Source organism: Neolamprologus multifasciatus, chromosome 8, assembly GCF_963576455.1.
Source record: "Neolamprologus multifasciatus chromosome 8, fNeoMul1.2, whole genome shotgun sequence".
Taxonomy (NCBI): domain Eukaryota; kingdom Metazoa; phylum Chordata; class Actinopteri; order Cichliformes; family Cichlidae; genus Neolamprologus; species Neolamprologus multifasciatus.
Genome location: NC_140446.1, coordinates 1,074,206 through 1,092,500, shown reverse-complemented (window position 1 = coordinate 1,092,500; position 18,295 = coordinate 1,074,206). Strand labels below are relative to the sequence as shown.

The 18,295-nt window shown below is 44.3% G+C and overlaps 1 protein-coding gene and 1 long non-coding RNA gene across 3 annotated transcripts in view; both read left to right on the top strand.

Annotated features, from left to right (window-relative positions):
- The window catches only part of ebf3a (EBF transcription factor 3a), a 99,303-nt gene that overhangs the window by 43,805 nt on the left and 37,203 nt on the right, over nt 1–18,295 (top strand). For both annotated transcript variants that reach the window (XM_085170511.1, XM_085170509.1), the window contains 2 exons: nt 119–192; nt 412–480. In XM_085170511.1, the coding sequence (XP_085026637.1) occupies nt 119–192; nt 412–480 (143 nt within the window). The remainder of the gene's footprint in view (nt 1–118; nt 193–411; nt 481–18,295) is intronic.
- Nucleotides 4,853–9,320, top strand: LOC146512072 (uncharacterized). Its single transcript, XR_014875810.1, has 2 exons — nt 4,853–7,792; nt 7,916–9,320. It is a non-coding gene; the product is annotated as an uncharacterized LOC146512072 (long non-coding RNA).

Genomic DNA, 18,295 nt, shown 5'->3' with positions numbered 1-18,295 from the left:
CTAATTGAGACGAATGAAACCGGCTTTAATGGAGCTGTTTCTGCTGCAGGCCAGTGGGCGGGGCCACGATGAAGCGCAACAGGTGATCTTCACTTTACCTGTTTGTGTGTGTGTGCAGGCAATCATCTATGAAGGCCAGGACAAAAACCCTGAGATGTGCCGAGTTCTGCTGACGCACGAGATCATGTGCAGGTAAGGCCGCGAGTAGTTCTTCTTCTCTGCTTCAAGTAAAAGTCCTGATGTTTGAGAGCGGTATCCTCACGTCCACGGTGACTTGTGCCCTGATGGAGCCCGTTCCCTGCATACAGAGCGGGCGTGTGCAGGTGTCTCACCTGAGCTGTCTGAAAGAAATACGAGGCTCTGCAGTGACTGACGGGTCTGCTTTCATTTTTGTCTCTGTGTGCGTGTCAGCCGCTGCTGCGATAAGAAGAGCTGTGGAAACAGGAACGAGACGCCGTCAGACCCCGTCATCATCGACAGGTAACAGATACGAAGCGTCACGCACTCACACGCGCCTGTCAGACTGTTTGTGCGCTCGCAAACAAACACGCAGCAGATGCAAGAAAGATATATAGACACCGATGACACGCGGCGCATTCCTGTCAGCCTTGTTACGTACGTTTAAAGGTTGTCTTCTGCCCGAGCGGCAGATTCTCGATCAGAGCACCGAGTCACAGACACAGCTGCAGGTTGAATAGCGCCCCCTGCATGACGGTTATTAGCAGGATGTGATGAAAGACGTCAGCTGATCTGCTGCGTTCAGGTGAGTCTGTTCATCCACCTGCTGGTTTCACATCTGGATGAAGAGGTGGTTTGGTGCCACACACAGTGAGAAACAGCAGACTGGTCGGGTTTGTTTATTGGTCAGTTACCTTCGTCAGGCTCAGGTTAGCATACCTGTAGTGACAACAGCACAGTATGAATGAAGCTTGTTGTAACAAATGTGTCACACAGTAAGGTGTTCCTCAGGGTTTCGTCCAATTATGTTTCCATGTGGCAGATGGCCCCGCCCCTCCCTGAGCCTGCTTCTGCTGGAGGTTCCTTCTTGTTAAAAGGGAGTTTTTCCTCCCCTCTGTCGCCAAAGTGCTTGCTCATTGTTGTTGGGGCTTTCCCTTACAGTGCAGAGCCCCCTGAGGTGACTGTTGGTGCCACATCGATAAAAGTGAACTGAGCTGTGACACGGACGTGCTGATTATGTGCGGCGGGAACGCGATTCACGCTGAGTAGCTCTGTGAATTTAAGGGCTAATGAAAGGTGAACATTAAATGCAGCTCAGCTTTAAATCATTCAAACAGGATGACGTGTGGAGCTACTGGGCTGATGTGGTTGAGCCTGCGCCTCCTCTTCATCCTCCTCTCAGATTCCTCCCCCTCCCCTCCTTCCTGGCCTCCCATGAGGAATCATACGCTATGCTCTTCTCTTTTCACCTCCCCCTCCTCTTCCTCCTTCTCCTCAGCTCTTGTCCTCCTCCTGAGTATTAATCTCAATCCTCCCTCCCCCTCTCCCCTGTGGACGGAGGAGGGGGGAGTATGGATGGATGGAGGGATGGATGTGACTGCAGCAGCTCTTTGAAAAGAGAAGTGGAGATTTTTACAGCAGCTCTTTTTTCTCCCTCTGCCAGCTGAAATGCATGATGGGAAGGTCTCCTGTGTTTTTGGCGGCGTCCAGTGAACAGGAAACATGTCAGGGTCAGACTGCAGAGAGAGCACAAACACTGCGATTCGTTCGCTCTCACTTCAAGAAAACGAACACAGCAGCATTTCATTTCTTCTCCTTCACTCCAGAACTCACTGCTGGTTTCTGTCAGCATGTCGAGCTGCTCCAACACAAACATCTGCTTTTTAGGTTATTTTTGTTTTGTTTGTGTTGTTGAAAAATTAAAAGCTGAACGCAGCTTTAAAGATAAGCGTTAATTTACAAGGCGCATACACAGTGCACAAAAGTGCAAGAAAGGAACATCAAAACTGAACTGTGAGGAGGCAGGAAAGAGAAATGCACCAAAAAACTGACAGGTGAACGGAGTGAGCGCAGGGTGGGCCGTCACAAAGGAAGACAAAGACAGGAAGTAAAGCCAGCAGACACGCATTCATAAAATAAAAGCAGGATGCAGCCACGGGTTTGAAGTCTTTGAACACGCACAGATTTTTGGCTCATTAATGCTTAGAAAATAGCTATAATTGAATAAATTAATCTTTTCCTTTCATTTCCAGCTTCCATTTTTAAGCAAACGTTTAAAATATATATAAAAAATATCTTAAATATGGATCATACTGCTTTTAGTTTATTAGGACAGAAGCTGGACAGCAACAATAATAATAATAAAACATATGCAGGAATTTTACAGTTGCTTTGTTTAACGTGTTCTGTAACTCCTTCTTCACTCGTGTGCGCTGTATAAAATGAAGCTGATTTAAAAGAGAAAAACACTCTTCTCTGTGACGTGTCAATAAATGAGAACTTGTTATTAAATGTGTCTCATTTTTATATAAAACAGCACATTTCAGTAAGCGAGACAATGACGTGAGTCCGTTTTTTATTGCTGTTGGTGAACGCAGCCATCGGTGCAGGATACCCGTCAGTGTCACGTTTAGCCGTTAGCTCTCAGAGGTATGAACAGCGCAGCATCATCTGCAAACATGACGACCGTCTGACAGGATGCAGAGCTGCAGCTTCCTTCTGCTTTCTGCATGCAGAGATTCACATTTTTACTTCTGCGATCATCACTTAGTTTCAGACCTCTGAGTCAAGTCCAGTAATCCAGACCTGGATGACGGAGAACCTGCACAGACGTTTCCCCTCCCAGATGTTTTTGCTTCATCCTCTGAAGGCGTAGTTTCAGACCAGTGACCTGATTTCTGCCTACTGTTCCTCTGTCAGGCGTACTGTGGCGTTCCCGTCGGTAAACCATTACTCTGTGCAGGTTATTTCCCCTCACGGCCTCCAAAGGGGCCCAGCCCACAGGCTGAACCTCGTCTGGCTCTTTGTTCTGAGAGCTTTGGAGGGTCACAATGATGGGACGATCCCCCTCTGAGCGCCGACTGTGAGAACATTTTAATGCGATGATCTTCAGTCACGTTCACATCTTTAAAAAGCTCGCCGTCGATCTGTCTGCCTGTTTGTAGCTGCTGATGATGGTGGTGATGGAACTAGCTCTCATCTTTACACGCTCTCGCTCTGAATACCTGATGTGAGAAATTTTTTTGGGGGGTACAATCTCCTGTCTGTGAGGGTCTCTGGTGTCTGCAGCGTGGGATTATGGGAGGACGATGGGCTGTCAATCATTTAGCGGGTGTAGGTGTGATTTCCCTCTCATGCTGCAGGTTGGTTTTGGATGGAATCTCATTACTGGCCGTGTTTCAGGGTGACTGACAGCAGAATAATGTTTGGGCCCCCAGAGGGCTGCGGCCGGCTAAATGTTAAATGTATGAATGCATGGGAGTCAATGGAGAGATGAAGTGTAGCTGAATATTTTATTCTTCCTGGGAAACAGTCACGGAGTGGAGAGTGTGACCCTGAACACACCATCTGCTGCTGTTTCACTGCCGAACACGCCGTTCACAGAAAGCGCAAATATGGCTGACGGGCAGAGTCACCTGGGGGCAGGGGGGGGGGGGGCAGGTAAATAAACAAAGACTAATTAACCAGGATTTGTATAAAAGTGTCAGACACACAGCAGCCGCCTACATGTATTTGCTGTGCGTATACACACGTTGATGTTAATACAGAAATAATCATTCAATTACCAACAACTCCGATTAATTCATTTGAAAACATGTTTGTCTTCTTCAAAAACAACAGATTATGACAGAGAAAAATCCAAATCTGTGTTTTTAGGACAACGAAGTGTGTTTAAAGATCCAAACGCTCTGAAAGATGAGACGGGACAGTGAGCAGAGCTGAGGGGTCGAACTTTGTGTTAAAAAGTTAGTAAACTCTGGAGATGGACTCCTTCTCCTGGGCTGTGGTCTGCAGGTCAGGGCTTCTTAAAACGACTGTGAGCTGTTACTGTGGGGTCTTTACCGTACAGCCTAAATCACCTTGAAGCTACTGCTGTTGTGATTTAGTGCTGGATAAATATGTCTGTAACAGAAAGCATGATTCAAACACAGAGGAAGGGGCGGAGCAAACAGAAAGCATGATTCAAACGCAGAGGAAGGGGCGGAGCAAACAGAAAGCATGATTCAAGCACAGAGGAAGGGGCGGAGCAAACAGAAAGCATGATTCAAGCACAGAGGAAGGGGCGGAGCAAACAGAAAGCATGATTCAAACGCAGAGGAAGGGGCGGAGCAAACAGAAAGCATGATTCAAGCACAGAGGAAGGGGCGGAGCAAACAGAAAGCATGATTCAAACGCAGAGGAAGGGGCGGAGCAAACAGAAAGCATGATTCAAACGCAGAGGAAGGGGCGGAGCAAACAGAAAGCATGATTCAAACGCAGAGAAAGGGGCGGAGCAAACAGAAAGCATGATTCAAGCACAGAGGAAGGGGCGGAGCAAACAGAAAGCATGATTCAAACGCAGAGGAAGGGGCGGAGCAAACAGAAAGCATGATTCAAGCACAGAGGAAGGGGCGGAGCAAACAGAAAGCATGATTCAAACGCAGAGGAAGGGGCGGAGCAAACAGAAAGCATGATTCAAGCACAGAGGAAGGGGCGGAGCAAACAGAAAGCATGATTCAAACGCAGAGGAAGGGGCGGAGCAAACAGAAAGCATGATTCAAGCACAGAGGAAGGGGCGGAGCAAACAGAAAGCATGATTCAAACGCAGAGGAAGGGGCGGAGCAAACAGAAAGCATGATTCAAACGCAGAGAAAGGGGCGGAGCAAACAGAAAGCATATGATTCAAACGCAGAGGAAGGGGCGGAGCAAACAGAAAACATGATTCAAACGCAGAGGAAGGGGCGGAGCAAACAGAAAGCATGATTCAAACACAGAGGAAGGGGCGGAGCAAACAGAAAGCATTGTCGCTACCCGATCCGTACCGGAAACCCGATCGGTACCCCGCATGCGCAAATCTTACGTCACTTCCTCTCTTTGCCAGCATTGCGACATTCAATATATTTTAGTTAGCTCTTAGCATTTCTCAACAACTCTGGCTCCTTTTCGACTACTGGGATATTTAAACTATGGATAATCCGTATACAAACAAATTAATGCTTTTCTCCTCAACAGAGAGCGTTCCCCGATTGAACAACAGCGCCGTAAAATAAGAAGAATGGCGCCTAATTACAGAGTTAATAATACTGACTTTGTAATATGTCACGTGTAGATTCATCAGCCAGATGAAGTGTTTACTGACAACTGACAGTGATAGCGGACATCATCATAACTACTCCAATCAATCCTCTCCACACAGACAAGCATAAACACACTCGACTATCACTAAATCAAATTTAACACACGTTTGTAATGACGCTAATTCAGTTTACAATAGGGTTCATTCGCTCAGTCAGCAGGTGGCGGTATCCTCGTACACTGGGGAGTAAACTGCTATTAAACGAACAGAAGAAGAAGAAAACCCCTGCACATGCGCGGTGCGGATCGGGTAGACCCGATTTGTACAGTCCGACTTTGCACATGCGCAGTAAGGATCGGGGAGCACTGATCCATCACTATCTTTTTATTTTTTTGTTTTTGTCTACATTATATTAAATGTTTCATTATCGGAAACATTTTAAGAGGTACTTGTTATTCTTAACATCTTAACAGATACTCTGACCTGTAACTATCGTAAAATGCTTCGACCGGAAATAGACACCTTTCGCGCATGTGGGGTACCGATCGGGTTTCCAGTACGGATCGGGTAGTGACAAGCATGATTCAAACACAGAGGAAGGGGCGGAGCAAACGAGACACTCAGAGATGAAACTAATCATGTGACTGATGATATAAACAAACACGTTTGTTACCCAACATACGAGCCTCGACTCAGGAGCAGAAAAACCCACTCTCACTGTGTGTTCCTGTCTAGCTATCTTTGTGAGGACCGAAATCTGCATTCTACTACACTTGTGAGAACCAACAGTCACTTGTGAGGACACACTCACCGGTCCTCACAAGTTTGAAGCATTTATGAGGCTCAAAATGTGGTTTTAGTGTCAGGGTTACAGTTAGGTTATGGTTAGGTTTAGGGTCAGGGTCAGGCATTCATTTTGAATGGTTAGGGTAAGGGGCTAGGGAAAGCATTATGTCAATAGAGGTCCCCACAAGGATATAAATACACACGTGTGTGTGTGCGCTGCCCCTGTCAGGAGTTAGAGGTGACGTATCGATCGTCTTGTTCATCATTAGACATCAGACGCTGTGATCGAGGAGACGCTCACTGACTTTACAACTAAATCTCTCCTCTCCCCTTTATCCTCACAAACTGCTCCTCCTCCTCACCTCCTCTTCACCTCTTCATCTCCTGCAGTACTCGGAGAGTCTTCCTCTCATCTTCGTCTTCATCTTTTCTCCTTTGCTGTTACGAGGATACAGATTCAGGGGAGACAGATCTGCTCCGTCTAATTGCTTTTTAACAGGTGTCTCCTCCTGTGTGTGTGTGTGTGAGTGTGTGTGTGTGTGAGTATTGATCATCAGTAAGTGTTGCCGGTAGAGACACGTCCCTATTGATTATCAATTAAAAAAACAGATGTGTGTGGTTTCATGGCTGCGCCTCACACACTCAGTATTTCAGGATTCAGCTTTACGTTGCATCAGACAGGCTAATTAGGTACAACGCACACACACACACACACACACACACACACACACACACACACACACACACACAGTCAGAGTGACATTTCTGTGCTTCATTTTGTGTTTTGTTGTTTGAGTTAACGAGTTTTAACGAGCCGTCTCTCACAGCGGCGAGGGTTTTGCCTCCTCTGATGTCACTTCTGCCAGCTGCACACGGAGAGGAAGAATTGGGAATCTGCTGCTGTTGTGGTTGCTGGTTGGTTTTGGTTGGAGGGTTAGGGGATGTTTCCACTGCGTCTCGTCACTTCAGGTCTTACAGGATTGATTTTTATTGACCTCAGTTTTCAATTTTCATTTTCCTATTTTGGAAACGTTTGCAGTGTTTGGTTCACTGCGACCGTCGCTGTAAGCGCATAAAACCATCATATGTACATTAACCTGCTAAGACCCGAACTCTTTCATGGCACGCAATTTTAATTTCTCTTCACTATTTGGGCTGATTGGGACCTGATGAATGTAAAGACAAAGAATTACCAAATATTTTTTACCTGATTTTTGTTTCTAAGAAAAATGAGAGCCACATACGAGGATATTTGTATAAAATTTTGATGGAACAGTAGCAGTATAATGTCCTCGTAAGTGGATATCAGAGCAAAATTGAGTGTTTTGGTCTAAATAACCCAAAATGTGGCGTCCACATGTGGACGCAGGCCCTAGGAGGTTAAATCTTAGAAATTCAACAAGTTGCTGCACAAATCTATTTTGTAATGGTCAGCTGATAAATCAAAACTTCCATCTCGAATCAGCTGATTTCCAGAACATTTTCTGTTGTTTCCAATTAGCATAATAATACTTTTACAGATGTTTATTGAAAAATTGCCACCTTCACACAGTTGCCACGGTTACACATCTGAGGCAAAGTTTGAACATAATCTCAAAAACTATTAAAGATAAAAGTCTGAAATTTTCAGTGATCTTTGTTACCATCAAAATAAATCAGGACACAGATGCATGAAAAGATATCGGATAATTCATGATAAATATGTGTATATTTATTTTAGATGATATTTGTGTCCTAACTTTCACATTCTGTGGTATTGTTATGTCACTTCCTGTGAAGGTCCTCGTCCCTCCTCTCTTCTTAAATTTCCTCTTCTGAATTTTAACAAGAGGTGACTTCATGAAAACAGAACACCTGCCGAGACCCTGCTGACATTTCATTGGTCCATGTGCAGAGCTGGTGTGTGATTGGTCAGAGCCCGTGCTACTAAACGTTAGTAGCTCAGTGCTCAGAATATTTAAACTACTTCTTACAAAGAACATGGCGCCTGGTCTGGGTGGTAAACGTGTTCAGGAATCAGAGATCCCAGGCTGGTCCAGCTGTTAATAACCTCCTCCTCCTCCTCCTGTGATGAAGAACAGAGGAGGAGGAGCTGTCTGTTTTCATTTACTGTGAACAGAGAGTTGATGGACTCCTCATTATCTCATTTAATTACCTCCTCCTCTGTACGTCGCAGTCTGAACACTGAGGTGTGTGTGAGTGTGTGTGTGTGTGTGTGTGAGTGTGTGTGTGTGTGTGTGTGTGTGTGCGTGTGTGTGTGAGTGTGTGTGTGTGTGAGTGTGTGAGAGAGTGAGTGATTGACAGCTGACATTAAGTTGTTTAGCAGTAAAATGTCAGAGTCTGAATATTCCTGCTGCTCTGTTTGACCCCGTCTGTCTGCCGTAGGAGGACCTGCAGACCCTTCGGGATAAATCAGATTTCTGTCAGATGACAAACATCAGTCTGTGTTTCTGATCCACGGCAGGTTTCCTTCTGTGTTAGTGCGACTGGACCAGGATCCAGCTGAAGAGAAGAAACTCATAGTGCAGGGGTGTCGAACTCCAGGCCTCGAGGGCCGGTGTCCTGCAGGTTTTAGATCTCACACATGAATCACGTGATTAGTTCATTACCAGGCCTCTGGAGAACTTCAGGACATGTTGAGGAGGTCATTTAGCCATTTGAATCATCTGTGTTGGATCAGGGACACATCTAAACCCTGCAGGACACCGGCCCTCGAGGCCTGGAGTTGGACACCTGTGTCATAGTGGAAATTGTGGTTTCCTCACTGAGATGAAAAACTTGTGAGTTTCCTTCAGAATTTTTCTGCTGTCGAGAAACATGACACTGACTTTACATTAGATTTGAACACAGCTGCGACACATCTGGATTACGTCTCATCTCCTTGACCTGAATGGACTGAATGTTCACTGCTGTGTGTGTGTGTGTATGTGTGTGTGTCTGTGTGCGTGTTGTAACAGCTGGTACTCAGTTCTTCAGCCTGTGATGCCATCTGATACTGAAACACACACGACTCCTTATAAGTGTGCAAATCACACATTCTGTCTCTGACTATAAAAAAGCAATCTGTGTGTGTGTGTGTGAGTGTGTGTGTGTGTGTGTGTGATAGAGAGTCATAATAGCTGTTAATTAGCTCAATGTTCAAACCAGCCGCAGATGCTAATTAGCAAAAACCTGTCCAGCATTTGGTGATAATTAGAGCGACAGGCCCAAACACATCTGACCACACACACACACACACACACACACACACACACACACACACACACACACTCTCTCACACACACACACACACACACACACACACACACACACACACACACACACACACACAGTACAGCTCAGCTTTAAAACAGAGAATGCTCAAATCGTCATTAAACACCTAAAATTAAAGTGAAAATAACAACATTTGAAATGTGATTGCTCGGGAAAATAATTCAACAATTTTACAAAAATAATTAAGAATTAGTGACTCCATAATCTGCTGGATCTTGGTCGATGTTATTTTTGACATTGCTGGACGTTGCTGGATGTTTGTGGATGTTTGTGGATGTGATGAGACACATGTTGACCTGTTATCTTTGGACTATTTTCCATAAAAATAGCCTTTGTATGATTTGTAAATTATTGCAACCTCCTTCTTTTATCTCTTTTCCTTTTTACAAACATTGATCCCAATCAGAGTTGATAAGATGTCAAAAAGGAGGAAAAGTCAGAGTCTTGAGATTACATTTAATTCAACAAGCAGAGCAGTTAACACATAAACAAACAATTCAATTCAATTCAATTCAATTTTATTTATATAGCGCCAAATCACAACAAATGTCGCCTCAAGGCGCTTCATAGATACAGAGAAAAGCCCAACAATCATATGACCCCCTATGAGCAGCACTTTGGCGACAGTGGGAAGGAAAAACTCCCTTTTAACAGGAAGAAACCTCCGGCAGAACCAGGCTCAGGGAGGGGCGGGGCCATCTGCTGTGATTGGTTGGGGTGAGAGAAGGAAGACAGGATAAAGACATGCTGTGGAAGAGAGACAGAGATTAATAACAGATACGATTCAATACAGAGAGGTCTGTTAATACATAGTGAGTGAGAAAGGTGACTGGAAAGGAAAAACTCAATGCATCATGGGAATCCCCCGGCAGCCTACATCTATTGCAGCATAACTAAGGGAGGATTCAGGGTCACCTGGTCCAGCCCTAACTATATGCTTTAGCAAAAAGGAAAGTTTTAAGCCTAATCTTGAAAGTAGAGATAGTGTCTGTCTCCTGAATCCAAACTGGAAGCTGGTTCCACAGAAGAGGGGCCTGAAAACTGAAGGCTCTCCCTCCCATTCTACTTTTAAATACTCTAGGAACAACAAGTAGGCCTGCAGAGCGAGAGCGAAGTGCTCTAATAGGGTGATATGGTACTACAAGGTCATTAAGATAAGATGGGGCCTGATTATTTAAGACCTTGTATGTGAGGAGCAGGATTTTGAATTCAATTCTGGATTTAACAGGAAGCCAATGAAGGGAAGCCAAAACAGGAGAAATCTGCTCTCTCTTTCTAGTCCCTGTCAGTACTCTTGCTGCAGCATTTTGGATTAACTGAAGGCTTTTCAGTGAGTTTTTTGGACATCCTGATAATAATGAATTGCAGTAGTCTAGCCTGGAAGTAATAAATGCATGAACTAGTTTTTCAGCGTCACTCTGAGACAGGATATTTCTAATTTTAGAGATGTTGCGCAAATGGAAGAACGCAGTCTTACATATTTGTTTAATATGTGCGTTGAAGGACATATCCTGGTCAAAAATGACTCCAAGGTTCCTCACAGTGTTACTGGAGGCCAAGGTAATGCCATCCAGAGTAAGAATCTGGTTAGATACCATATTTCTAAGCTTTTCAGCGCCGAGTACAATGACCTCAGTTTTATCTGAGTTAAGAAGCAGAAAGTTAGTGGCCATCCAAGTCTTTATGTCTTTAAGACATTCCTGCAGTTTAACTAATTGGTGTGTGTTATCTGGCTTCATGGACAGATAGAGCTGGGTGTCATCTGCATAGCAGTGTAAATGTATGCTATGTCTTCTAATGATGCTGCCTAGGGGAAGCATGTATAATGTAAACAGAATTGGTCCTAGCACCGAACCCTGTGGAACTCCATAATTAACCTCAGTGTGTGAAGAGGACTCTCCATTTACATGCACAAACTGGAGTCTATTAGATAGATATGATACAAACCACTGCAGTGCAATACCTGTAATACCTACAGCATGTTCTAATCGCTCTAACAGACAGCAGTTGGGCTGAGAATTGATACGATTCAGTTTCCATAATGAATCGCTCATGGATTCAGTTCCTTTTCGCTTCCTGTACCAATTCTTACTGGCTCCACCACCATCTCTTACATTCATGCACATTAATTACATGCTGAGTGATCAAATGTTTGTGCATGTTGGAGGTGTTTCCCTCTTTGCTGTGATCAGTTTGGGGTCATTACTCAAAAATGTAATTATTACAATATTACACAGAACACTTTTCTTAAAAGTAATGCAGTATGTTACCTGATTACACCCAGGAGAAAGACATTCATGATACTACTCGTTATATTACTTTCATGTTACTCTGTAAAATGATCTGAAACACACCAGTTAACCATCTAAACCTACAGGCTACAGGGGACACGCGTGATCGTTCTCCAAGTGTTTATGTATGAACATAAAGTCGACAGCACAAAGATGGAAACCAGCACAAAGAGACTTTAAAGCGATTCTGCTTTAGAAACATGAACAGGTAGAAACGGAGGCTGCAGCCTGACTGCTCATCACTTTCTTACCTCTTGAAATTCAGCAGCAGCTCACGTTATCATGGTGCTGTTCTGGGGTCAGCATTTACTCAGCTGAACATCACTCTGGGCTCTTGGCTAGCTTAGTGTTAGCGTGCTGTCTGTGTAGGCAAAGAACCAACGTTGCATTAAGTTAATACAGTTGTTTCTGTTCTGGAGCAGTCGTCAGTCTATCGTCTCATCTTTTGTGTAATAAAAATATAACAACATTTCGATGCTGGAGACTGCGGCACTATTTTCTTCCACCGACACAGAACTGAAATCAGCTGATTCAGGATCAGCTGGCTCGGGAGGCTCTCTACAAGAACTGCTCTCGATCCCTAACAGCAGTCGATGTGTCACAGTGGTTAAATTTAGACTGGTCTTATATAAACTGTGCCTGCAGCCCAGACACAGTAGCAGGCTACAAGACGACAGCAGGTTCTGGGTGTAGACCTCAGGGCTGGACTGGGACAAAAAAATCGGCCCGGGCATTTTGACTAGAGACCGGCCCACCATGGTATTATAGGAAAAACCATAAAGCCTGTGAAAACCTGAAATTAAGACAGAGAAGACTAGAGGTGAGACATGATCATTACTGATTACTGATGACAGATTTAGATATATTTTCATAAACCATTCATTTGCCACATCAATAAACAGCATGGCAGGGCAAAATATGTTTTCTAACATGGCAACCTTTAAAAAGTGAAAGGAGACAGAAAGACAGAAAGAATAAAACTTAACTGACTTTTTGATGGCATTTTACACACAGTACTGGTACAGTATCTAGAAAATGTGGGAAAATGCTGGCATCATATACAGCACATAGCTACTTCTGAAGAAATTATGATGGGACCCTAAAAAAAAAATACTATGTACTATAAGGATTTCTATACATTTTACATCAGATGAAAACGTTTGTTGTAAGATGCAGAGCGATAAACAAACAAGAGAGAAAAGCCGATCAGCTGATCACTGATCAGTTTCATGATTTTAGTAGAAACAGGAAAGGGAGGGGGGAGAATGAGAGGAGAAGAGGAGGCTGTGCAGCAAAGACACAGAATAACTCCAGCTTTGTGTCTTTTTCATTGTAGCTGAAATACGGGACAAACTGTTCCTTTTCACCTCAATACGAAACGTGCAATATTTTCTCTGAATACGAGATGATTCCGTTTTTTACGGGACGGTTGGAAACTCTAATAACTAACTTTATGAATAAGATAAAACAAGTTCAACATCAATAATATCATAGCACCCACCCAGCAATATAGAAACGAGTTATTGTAACTGACTGTCAACATAACGAAAACAAACTCCACCTAAACTTGGTTTATATCTGACCCAGATAGACTGCAGGTCATAACTTCTTACCTGAAGTTCAGTTCACCGCCTCGGGTCTCTGCTCCTCCTGCCTTTCCGTCATCCACCTGCCAGCGTGTTGCATCTGCTGGCCTCCACCACTTGCTAATGTTACTGAATCTGTAGAAGCTCTGTAGAAGAGTTATTTTTACACATCTCCCTTCATCTGGCCAATCCACCACCTTTCAGTGTTTATACCGTTACGGAAAAAAAAAAAACAAACAAAAAAAACCCATGGGCCCATAAAAACGAAAAATCACCATCCAGCTATGGTGGACCTGTGATGCTGCTCGCTCTGCTGGTGGGTTTTTGTCATGCAGCTTGTTGGGGATCATTTTCTACTTAAAACTGACATAAAGAACATGAATAAAACATACAGAGAGTGCTAGCACAACACGCTAACAAATGCTCTGACAGCACTTAGTAAACACTCCAAGGACGCATTAACAACAACTGAGATAAATAAACAGGAAGATGAAGAGAGAACAAGACAAGGACACAGCCACAGCTCGCTGGGAACACGCTAAGAACATGCAGAGCACCATGTTGCTGCCTGACAGCTTCTCTAGTTTCCAATTACAACAAAGGTCAGAGGTCAAGTGAAGCGGATTCATCAGGCTAATCGCGTGGTGTTGTTTCCTGTTGCTGCTGACCCTCGAGGTTGCAGACACACTCAGCTTCAGTCGCAGAAACAAACAATCGTTCCTCTGTACGCTCTTTTTAAAACGACACACCTTCTCTGATAATTGATTGATGATTGGGTTCGAGGTGACCGCTCTGTTCAGACTGGCCCGAGCTCCCAGCAACCTGAACTGAATAAATGATGGATGGATAGCTTTGCAGGCTGATGATCAGTGTTTAAGTCTTTGGTTTTAGAGTCAGGGTCAGCATATCTGTTGCTCGATGTGTACTAGCAAAGATCACAAAGGTAACAAAGGTATGTCAAAAGTTCTATGATACTGAAGATGTTTTAGAAACAGAAAGCAAACCATCAGAAGCAGCACTGATTCACTGTCCGATTGTGGTGCTTGAATTGTAGAAGCAGCAAACAACAGTGAGCACCTGCAGTCAGGGGTGCAGGTTCAAGAGTCTCCTACTTAAATTGTAACCCTCAGATTAACGTGAAGTGAAGTTATGGAGCTTTCTCTGAGCAGCTGGACTCAGGCTGAACAGGATGAAGATCAGACGGCTGACGGTTGGCGTTCAGCAGGTCGGTCAGGTAAACGCTGAGCTGTTAGTGAGCTGCTGCTTCTGTCTGTTGATAGTCTGCGGATGCTGGCTGGTGTTTGCTATGATCGAAGGTTATGATCGAATACACTGACTGACGATTGGTTGCCCCTCTTCTCTGTGACTTAGCCCCTCCTCTATGCTACCTGCCTGCTGCTATTTAATATCCAGCAGCTGTTTCCTGTTTAATCTCTGTGAAGCCTTACTGCTTATTAAAGTATATCACTGCCCATAAATCAGGGGTCTCAAACTTGAGCCGGGGGCCACTGTCGTCTCATTGGACAGATACTTTAGTGTTCAAGTAGACAAAACAAACAAACAAGAAAACGCACAAATATTCCCTAAAATATTTTGCTTGTTTTTTAAAGTGTCAAATAGACAAAACTGCAAATGTTGACACAGGTTGAAGCCTGTGATTGGACGACCAGATAAACACGTTGGTCCTCTCTGTGCACGTGGCAGCTCTTCTGCTGTCATTGTGTTTGTGTTTAACTAAATCTAAATGCAGACCTGAGTGTAAACACTCTGTCACTGAACTAACACAGCCAGTGCCTCAGCATGTTTGTACTCTCTGCTCATATTGTCTTCATATTCAGTCATTTTTGGCTCTTTAAAGAACTCATTTTACCAAAAAAGTCACTTCAAGCGACAAACTGCTTTATTTTTCTTCATGTCAATACAGCCCCCGGGCCGCGCCATAAACCTCTCCAGTTTTTATGTCTCAAGGCGTCTTTTCCTTGAAGTTTGTCAGATGTGAGAATGAAACCACAGAAAACCTTCAGACAGTTTTTTCTATGTTGGTGCCATAAGTCTGTGACGGGCTCTGCTCTGACCCGATGCTCAGGTTCAAGCTCGTGTCGGCGTTACTGAGCTGATCTCAGTGAACATAATTCTGTGTTGATGTTTTTGATTCTTTGCCTTTGTACCGACTCTAGTTTCTAAACAAAGGCGGTCATTACTTCACTGTATACATTTGACTCCTCCGCTCCTGGAAATCAGACGTCTGTTGCAGTATTCATTTAGATTTTTGATGTGTGCATCTGCAGCATGTTTGATCTTCTCCTGTTGGTGTGAGGACAACATGTTTGTCTTTATTTATGAGAACTGATAAAAAGATGATTGTGTGCAGAGAAACAGGTGAAGAGTGTGAACAGAGGTGATGAAGAGCGTTTAAAGGCAGCAGCTGCTTTAAAGCAAAGATGAACCTGAGAGAGAGCAAATGACTCGCATCAGATTAACAGACAGAGCTGCCAGCAGCACGTAAATCACACACACACACACACACACACACACACACACACACACACACACACACACACACACACACAGGGAGGCAGTACATTACCGTCAGTATAATTCGTCCTCACTCTGCGACTACATTTTCTACCTCATAGAGCATATTAACTCCAACACAGTGTGTGTGTGTCTGTGTGTGTGTGTGTCTGTGTGTGTGTGTGTGTGTGTTCCCAGTGTCAGTGTGTGTTTGACTTCTATTCTTCGTGGAGATAAATTTGCGGTGCGTCCTAATTTGCTGCTCGTAAATATGAGCTACTGTGTGTGTGTGTGTGTCTGTGTGTGTGTGTCTGTGTGTGTGTGTGTGTGTGTGTGTGTGTGCGCGCGTCAGGTCTTCTCTGCTTATCACATAACAAATTGAAAGCTTAATCTGTGCTGTGTGTAGATTTATGACCTCGATCGCTGGCGAGGAAATACTCGGGGAAACGCAGAAGGCGAGGAGGAGGACGGCGGAGACAGATGGAGCGTGTGTGAAGATAAGAGCACGATCAGCTGAGACCGCACGGTGATAAGACCGTGTACGAGCAGCCGATCAGAGGTCAGAGGTCGCGCTGACAGACAGAGGTTATCTTCAGACAAACATAAGCAGGACTTCCTGCTGAGAGAGCAACAGGAAACAAAAATAACCGTGGTAACCATGGCGATAACCACGGCGTTCTTATTGTACCCACGTGGTTTCTGCATCGGCGTCCACATCTCTACGCCGCCTGTGTAAGCAGCCAGCGGAGCCGGTGGTCGGAGCGTGATTCGTGTCCCACGCTGGAGTAAACCTGTTAACATCCATGAATCAGCCGCGTGGCGTCCATGGCTTCTTCAGCCGCGTGTTAAATACGGAGAATTTCCTGTTTACACTTTATGATGCAGCTCAGGACCGAGGCTGGAATTCCTCAATAATTAAATCTAATTGTGTTTTATTTGAAATCATAATTTCATTATATTTGAAAGGTAGCAGACCTTAAAAATGAGCTAACCACGAGGTTTCCAGGAAACAAAGACATAACGATGCTGTCATGGTAACTTTACAGAGAAAACAACGATATTATCTCGTCTTACATCAGAAACATGTTTGTACTTTTTGAGTAAATTTATCCTCATGTTTCATATTTCTAAATTTTATTTAAAATTCATTATGGTGACGAGCGCGATGGATGTTCTTATTATTCAACTCTGCTTTTATTAAATTAAATAAATATATAAACGTTTTCAGGCTTATGTGACCGTCCAGTGATGACATCTAATGTCTTTGACAATCACTGTTCAAACAAAGTTTCAAAAGGTTGCCACAGGAAGTAAAACACCTGAATATTGTTCTTCTGCAAAATTCCTGAGAAATTCTGCGCTGCCTAAAATGACTAATGCACGTGTTCAAATTATTTACACACCATATAAATTTTCACGCAGTATTTCTGTTCCCGTACGAAGCAGACTTGTTAATTGTTCTTAACCTAGCATACTTCCTTTCCAGTATTTGTAGATAACTTTGTAAGTAGAATATGTTTAATTACAGGCGATCAGGCCCTTGGTCGCCGGCCGACCTTGTTAGGGTCATGAGGGTTAACATCGAACCTTTATTCTCTCTGTTTGAAGCAGCAGCACGTACCTGAAGAACTAAACCGACAGGACAAATCTGAACTCCTGCACGTGTGTTAAACAGTTACCGTGGTTACTGATGGATGATGCTGTGTGAGTCTCTCTGTATCAACCTGTGGTCGAGCCTCGTGTTGAGGCATTTCTTCTTTATGAACTTCATAATTCTAAATCGTTTCCTTGATCTGAAGTAACGTCTCACATCAAACACCTGAGATGTTCACCTGTTCAGGTGTGCAGTCAGTCTTTCATGACTCGAAGTGTAAAAGTGATTTCAGTCTGCGGTGCTTCGTTTGGAAAAGCTCAGTTTGTTTACAGAACATCTGCTCAGAGTGTGTGTGTGTGTGTGTGTGTGTGTGTGCGTGTGCGTGTGTGTGTGTGTGTGTGTGTCTGTGTGTGTGTGTGTGTGTGTCTGTGTGTGTGCGTGTGTGTGTGTGTGTATGTGTCTGTGTGTGTGTGTGTGCGTGTGCGCGTGTGTGTGTGTGTCTGTGTGTGTGTGTGTGCCACTGTCAGCACTTTGTCCTTCTGTAGGCTCATTAGAGACAAGCTGCAAGGAATGCTGGGTAATCAATACTGCTGAGACCCTTAGAGACCAGACGCATCGCCTTAGAGCGAGTTCTGTCTTTTTTGTCCTTCTGTGTGTGTTTACAACCCGTTACCGTGGAAACCGCTGTGATGCTGTGGTACTGACCGTCCACACACACCCGTTCGGACAGCTGGCATCACAGTATTTTGTAAAACTGTAGAAAGCAGAGACGGTGTTTCTGAACATGGGACGGAGGAGGCCCGTGGGGCTGAGTGGAGGAGGCGCCGGCGTTGGGGTTGGCGTGCGGATGCAGCTGTAGTCTCAGCTCTTTGTCTTCTCTCCTTCATCCCTCTGTCTCTCCTGGGAGAGGATGACAGCGGAGCAGGAGAGAGGGAGGGAGTGCTCAGGGTTACAGCTGACAGGATGACAGAGAGCGCGTCCTTTGGATTTACCCACTGTAAGACATGCAGACACAAAC